Source organism: Gopherus evgoodei, chromosome 1 (genome assembly GCF_007399415.2).
Source record: "Gopherus evgoodei ecotype Sinaloan lineage chromosome 1, rGopEvg1_v1.p, whole genome shotgun sequence".
Classification (NCBI taxonomy): domain Eukaryota; kingdom Metazoa; phylum Chordata; order Testudines; family Testudinidae; genus Gopherus; species Gopherus evgoodei.
This window is the reverse complement of record NC_044322.1, coordinates 351,178,060-351,185,703: the sequence shown is the minus strand read 5'-3', so window position 1 is coordinate 351,185,703 and position 7,644 is coordinate 351,178,060. Positions and strand designations below refer to the sequence as shown.

General features: G+C 42.6%; 1 protein-coding gene across 1 annotated transcript in view; it reads left to right on the top strand.

Annotated features, from left to right (window-relative positions):
* The first annotated feature begins 331 nt into the window (after nucleotides 1-331).
* Nucleotides 332-7,644, top strand: part of KIAA1324L (KIAA1324 like) — a 153,862-nt gene continuing 146,549 nt past the window's right edge. The window contains exon 1 of the mRNA XM_030563434.1: nucleotides 332-812. Coding sequence (XP_030419294.1) covers nucleotides 627-812 — 186 coding nt within the window. The 5' untranslated portion in view covers nucleotides 332-626. The remainder of the gene's footprint in view (nucleotides 813-7,644) is intronic.

Below are 7,644 nucleotides of genomic sequence, written 5' to 3'. Positions count from 1 at the left end.
GGGCCCTTCCCCCCGCTGCAGCGCGTCGCTCCCAACCCCCCGGAGGGGCGCACGGCAGCCGGCGAGCGCAGGCGGCGCCCAGAGCCGCTGCAGGCGCGTAGGCTCCGCGCTCCCCGGGGCTGGGGAGCCTTCCCCAGGCACGCGCCTGCGCTGCCGCCTCCTCCTCCTCCTCCCCCGGGCCCCTCCTCTCTCCGCGCGGTGTCGCTCACCGGCTTTGTCAGCCCTGCCCTGGCGGTGCGGGGAGGGAGCGGCCGGGGCGAAGGCTGGGTGGGAGCCGCTGCCACCCGCGCGTACTTCCCGGCGAGCCGGGGCGCTGCCGCCGGCGGGGGCAGCCAGGCAGGGAGGCGGCGAGCCCGAGCGCGGACACTCTCCTATCCCGGGCGTCGTCTAGAGGGAGCCCGGCCGCTTCCAGTGCGGAGAGCGAGACGCCCACTGCGCCCGGCGAGCAAAGAGCCGGGCGGGCTCTGAGCCGCTGCCATCAGCAGGCGGAGGGGCTGGAAACCCGTTGCCGTCAGCAGACAGCAAGGGCGGGGAGCGGGGAGCCCACGGCCATCGGTGTGCGCCGGCGAGCAAGTTGGGGTGCAGAGGAGGAGGGGCGTCCTGCCCTCTCCAGGGAAGAATCCGGCATGCAGAAGGTGCCGCGCATGGCAGCGAAGAAGAGGCGGTTTTGTGGTCCCGGCTGCTTGGTGTTTCCCTGGCGCTCTTGCTTCCCCTCTTGGATTTGCTGCTGGGCTCTAATCTGCTGTCAGGCGGCGCGGACTGGGGATGCTGTTGAGCCTTCCTCCAGCGTGCAGCTGCCTCAGTGTCAGGAGGTGAGATTTCCTACCCACCCTGTCTGGCTCAGCAGCCTCCAGCAGGAGTTAGACCGGCTGCTTTCCTTGCAAAGCAGCCACTTTACACTCTTCCCGTTGTTGCAATACGGGGCACGATGCTCCAGGTTGCAGAGCAGCGAGTGGGTTTTGTTCCTCCACACACTGGTAACGATGCCTCTTTAATGTTGTGGATGAGGAGAAAGAGGCGCAATGTGCTGTCTGCATTTTAATGCTTTTAAACAAGGGAGCCTTTTGATAATGCAGTTACAAAGTCTTCTAAACCGTGCCCTGTGCTCGCTCATAAGTAGTTATAAATGCTGTGGCCTTAACATGATTGTTTTCATTCTGGATCAAGGCACACTAGGTTTTGAGGTCTGGCTGCCTTGTCTGCTTAACTTAGCATCGTTATAAAACAAAATTCTTTGCTGAGTGCTGAGCTCTCTCTTTTTATTTAATGTCTATGTTAGGCTCTCAAGGACTTTCTCTTCTCCCCTAGCTTGTAGCACTGTTTCACAGGACATCAATCTGTAATAATAGGGTGGCAGAGGAAACATGAGGGGGCTCTCGAAATGTCTTGGTTGAAACATTTGTAACCAAACCCAAGAGTGAGATGCTTGATTAAAACAAAGCCTCAAAATGAATCCAAAACCACAGAGGCTTCCTCTAAACAAGTGAGATTTGGCAGGTCTCTAGCTATTTATTGTCACTGTGTCAAGTACTTGTGGCAAATCAGCAGTAAGGTAGAAATTATGAAGAGAGAAGAGGTCACTGTCTTTAGCTGATGCTAAATTGGCTGCCTGGAGTTGCAGGGGTAGTTGTGTTCTAGATTGAACTTTAATGTAGGGGAAGATACAAATTTTGGTTAACTCATATCTTTCGCTGCTGCTTTGAGGCAGGAACAGTGGTGACTTTAACTTCTTCTTGAGCAGAGACTAGTGATTTTTCTTTCTTACCCCCCCACCCAAGTATGGCAGATAATGCTACTTAAAAAAAAAGTTGAGTCAGATTGCAAGCCCTTTGGAATAGAGACTTCCTCCGTACATGTTTATAAGACACAATGTATACCTGTGTGTGCGCGATATGCTGCAAAATATAATTTTGAAAATTTTGGAGGGAGTGGGAGGGAAGAGACATCCCATTTTAGGAGGCTTGCAATGAATCAGTGTGAGAAGTCAGCTGATTTGCATTGTCCAAGCAGAAAAGTTGTGGTTTATCTATAATTAATCTAAATCTGGCAGATATGCCTAAGGCTCCAACCTTCATGTTTTACCATAGCTCAGTCTAAGTTTATGCACCCAGTTCTTTTCCTCTTTAAATCAGTGGCACAGCTCCGATTGTGATTTACTTCAGTCACTGCATGATTAGGCACCATATTTCTTAATCAAAACATTCAGGCTGTCATTGGAAAGTATTATAGGTTTTTTTTCTTTATGCATGTCAAAATCAAAGACTTGATAGAGTCATTATCACTGGCTATCCTAAGGGCTTGAAAAGCACGTCTTAATGCACGGACATGCAGTTCATTTTGAAATTTTTGTAGGATCTTTCCATTCGCTACAGCCACCATTTTTTTTATTACTTCCTTTCTGTAGGAGAAGGGTAACATTTTTCCAATTCTTGGTCCCCTAAAGCTTCAGGTCCTTGGTCCCTGCTAGAAATAGACCCTCGCCCATTGTTGTGAGAGTATATATTACAATATCAGTAATTTTTTAAATATAGGTAATGGACACCCTGGGGTTTAAAGACTTAAAAAGTTATCCGTAACGCTGTTTTTTTTCTAGTGAGGCGTCAGCTAGTTAAATGAACTGAATTTAAGAAGAGTGCAGAAGTCAGGAAATCATCCTGCAAGGCACTAGAGCTATGATAGACTAGGGGCCCAAATTACAGCTGGTATAAACAGGAATAACTACATGTACTAAAACATCCTTGGAATTGTTAAACATTATAGATGGAATTTCTTAACTCAGTGGTGCAGACAACACAGGAATTCTATATTATCCCTTATCTTAACAGATGAAGAACTGGTCATAGAAGTAAAAATGAATCATAACTTAGGTACAAGTGAGCATGATTTGGTCACGTTTATAATATGCAACCAGAATAAAGTCCAGACCAGTAATATATATATATATATATATATATATATATATATATATATTATATATATATATATATATATATATATATATATATATAATATATATATATATATATATATATATATATATATATATATATATATATATATATATATAATATATATCTATATCTATATATATATCTATCTATCTATATATATAAACCAGCCTGATTTAGAGGGGAAGCAAAGGTATCTGTAAAAACAAATCTATCTAATCCATCTTCTCAAATGGAAGGAAAGGGGAAGTTGATAGTAATGAATGTAAATCAGAAGTTAGGAATTGTAGAAGATTGATAAGGGAAGCCAAAATACACAAGGCGAAATCTATGGCAGCAGAGTTAAGGACAATAAGAAGGATATTTTAAAAAATATAGTAGAAACAAAAAGAATCCTGACAATGGTGGTGTTCTATTACTAGATGGAAATGATAAAATGATCAATAATAATGCAGAAAAGACAGAAATGTTCAATAAATATTTCTGTTCTATATTTTGGGGAAAAACATATGACACAGTCTCATGATATGGCTATGATAACATTTTTACCACTCCACTAGTATTTTTGGAGGATGTTGAACAGAAGCTACTAAAATTCGACTTTTTTAAATCAGCATGCCCAGATAGCTTGCATTCAAGAGTTTTAAATGAACTGGGTGAGGAACTCGTTTGACTGTTCATGTTTATTTTTCAATAAGTCTTGGAGTACTGGGGAAGTTCCAGAAGACTGGAAGAAAGCTAATGTTGAGATAGTTTTTAAAAAGGGTAAATGGGGTTACCTCGGTAATTATAGGCATGTCAGTCTGACATTAATCCCACGCAAGATAATGGAGTGGTTTATACGGGACTTGATTAATGAAGAATTAAAGGAGGATAATGTAATTAATGCAAATCAATATGGGTTTATGGAAAATAGATCCTGTCAAACTTACCTGATATCTTTCTTGATGAAGATATCATTGTTAGGAAACATTAATTAATATTCATCCTAAATTGACCTCTTCTTAATTTCCTCTCATCTCTCTTTTGCACCAGCCTAAATGATTCTTTCCCTCATAGGTGTTTACATTCAGTGTGATGCCTCCCCTCTTACTTGTCCTTTAGCTAAGCTCTGTATACAGTAGTTGGGGCCAGGTCCTGATCACTACCTACAAGGGCTACCACTGACCTCATCAGGAGTGAGGGGGCTCAGCACCTTTGGGGAGTCATTTTTTTTTTATTGTTTACCTTTCTTCATAAATTCATCTCTTCTGAACCTCTTAAACATTTTGCCTTTATTTTCTGAATTGCTTCCACTTTGTCTTCTGGTCAGGCAAAACCAGTAAAATATGTGGGCCACTGATGTGGTATTAACCTGTGGGTGCTCTGTAGTTTTTGCTGCTTGTTGGAGAATTGTAACAGAGAGAGTAGTCCATCAGATAAAGTATAGTGAGCACCAAGGAAACTTCAAAGCTTGCCACTACGGTTCTAGGGCCTGAGCTTGAAATACTCACACAGGTAGTCTCATTGACATGGAAATAAGTTATAGGACCTAATCTTGCAAATCTGACTTGCATGATCAATCCTTATGTGAACAGCTTCACTGAGAGGAAGGATGGTCCAATGGTAAGATACTAACGTAGCACCTGGGTTTAATTCCCTGCTCTGCCACAGACTTGCTGTGTAACATTGGGCAATAGAACTTAGGAACTTAGCTCCTTTTGAGCATTCAGTTCTTAACCCCCATTTTACAGATAGGGAATTGAGGCAGAGAGGCTAATAGAACTTCCTTACCTCATACAGTGTAATGAGAATAAATACATTAATGATTTTGAGGGACTCAGGTATTACAGTGATGGGAGCCATATAAGTACCTAAGGTAGACTGATGTTAATGAATCCATTCACATGAGTAGGAAACACACTTGCTACTTACTCATAAGCCCAGGAGCAGGGCCATGGTGGTTATTGCAGAGGCAGGAATCCAGTAAAAGGCAAAATGAGTCCCCAGGACTTGAGCTGATTGGAAACTTTCTGATTAAACTGTTATGTTGGAAAATGCCAATTTGTTGTAATGAAATGTTTAGCCGAATCTGTTACAGATTTGACAAAAACTCACTGAAACATGCAGGCTTCCATTGGAAATCTGCCAATGTTTCAGGGTCCACAACTTTGTCAGGGAGCCTTATTCAGTGAATAGCAGCCATGTTTTGGTGTTTCTGAAACAAACATTTCAGATGTCTTCAGTTTGCCAAGTAACTTCAGTAAATTTTTGCTTTTGTTCTGAATCAGAATGAATGCAAATTCATAAATACTGAAATTCCCAAATTTTGGCCAGCTCTGCCTAGAACTGCTGACAGAATTGCCGACTCTTGTGATTTTTATTGCAAATCTTGCAGTATTTGGTGATTTGTTTTCCCTTAAAGCCCCATTTCTGGACTAAAGAGATTGCATGAGACTTTCAGCTTTCATTTGAAATAAAAGTAAGTTTGTCACCCTCAGAATGAAGGAAAACCTGAAGTGACTACACCATAAAGGCTCAGAGACCAGAAGGCAAAGGAAGAGAATCCAAAATGTATTTACCCCCTTCCTCTCTGTCTTGAAGAGCAGACGAATTTCATGATTTTTTGAATGCACAAGGTTGGTAATACTGCTGCTAGGCAATTAAGGAGGATAAAGATATTGCAGGGATATTAAATGACACCAGCGTCAGTCTTCTCCACAGAAGATGTTGGAGAGAGAGCTATCCCAAACCTGTTCTCTTCAGGGAATAAAGATGAGGCACTGTTAGACACTCAAGTATCCGAAGAGGAAATATTAGAACAAATTGTTAGTTCAGCCAAAAACAAGTTACCAGAACTAGATAATGGTGTTCATTAGATACTCAGATACTATAGCAATGGTACAGCATAAAAGTCTAAATAGAACAGAAAATAGAATGAAGTGGCTGAGCTGCTAACAAAAATGTGCAATCTCATAAAAATAGCCAGTGCGCTGGAGAGTAGCAAAAAATATTACACCTATATTTAAAATAGGTGCTAAGTATGCTGCTGGCAATAAACCAGATAGCCTTTCTGGAGTACCAGGGAAATTTGTAGATATGACAATTAAAGATAATCCTAAAGTTTTGTTTGGCCTTTTGACCCATATCTTCACGCTGAGCTGATGTTTTCCCTGGATTGTCCATAATGATGCCCCTGTCTTTAAGTTTCTCAGATGGTCATCCTCGCACAGATCACACCTTCCTTCCACAAATGCTGCCACCATGTCATAACATATTCCCAGATTTGGACCTTAGCGTCCAAAATATGGGTGTTAGCATGAAAACCTCCAAGCTTAGTTACCAGCTTGGACCTGGTAACGCTGCCACCACCCAAAAAATTAGAGTGTTTTGGGGCACTCTGGTCCCCCCCAAAACCTTCCCTGGGGACTCCAAGACCCAAGTTCCTTGAGTCTCACAACAAAGGGGAATAAACCATTTCTCTTCCCCCTCCTCCTTCCAGGTGTTCCCTCCCTGGGTTCCTGGAGAGATACACAGAAGCAAGCTCCGAGAATCTAAACAGAGGGATTCCACCCTCCCTATTTCCAGTCCTGGAAATAGGTACCGAGAGAGAGAGCCAAGCCCCCCCCACCCCCCTCCTTCACCCAGAGGGAATGCAAAGTCAGGCTAGTAAATCGAACACACACAGATTTCCCCCTGACTTCTTCCTCCCACCAATTCCCTGGTGAGCTACAGACTCAATTCCCTGGAGTTCTCCACTAAAGAAAAACTCCAACAGGTCTTAAAAAGAAAGCTTTATGTAAAAAGAAAGAAAAAATACATAAAAATGGTCTCTCTGTATTAAGGTGACAAATACAGGGTCAATTGCTTAAAAGAAATATGAATAAACAGCCTTATCCACAAAGAATACAGTTTAACACATTCCAGCAACTACACACATGTAAATACAAAAAACCAAACCTATAGTCTTCCTATCTTTGTACTTACAACTTGGAAATAGAAGATTAGAAAGCAGGAGACAGAAAAAATCCTTCCCATAGCCGAGAGGGACAGGCAGAAGACAAAGGACTCACACTCAAAACTTCCCTCCACCCAGATTTGAAAAAGTCTTGTTTCCTGATTGGTCCTCTGGTCAGGTGTTTCAGATTACTCCTTTCCAGGTGAAAGAACATTAACCCTTAGCTATCTGTTTATGACAACATTTCGCAAAAACAACCAGCCAACCACCAGTCCCCTCCCCCACCTACAAAACAAAAACCTTTAAATCAGAAATCAATGACGTACTTTTTCTCAGGCCTTTTCACTCAGGACTCTCTTCTGCTGGCAAGTTAATATTTTTTATTATATGGAGATATACCTATCTCATAGAATTGGAAGGGACCTTGAAAGCTCATCGAGACCAGTCCCCTGCCTTCACTAGCAGGACCAAGTACCATCCTGATCAAATGCTGCTTGTTTCTGGTGAGCCGATCTCTAGCTCTGCATTTCCTTAAAGTCAAAGAGGAAAAAAGAAAATAAGATTTCCTGAGCCAGCTACGTTCTTCTCCCCTTACTCACCATGTTCTATCCAAATCTTTAAAGTGGACAAACCTTCCTTTTAAAGAGAAAATGTGGGTGCCCTACTGATCTTTTCCACCCAGATGTATGATTAATGTATAATGAATGACGTTTGAGTCTGATCCAAGGCCCAGTGGAGTCAGTGGAAAGACTGTGCTGC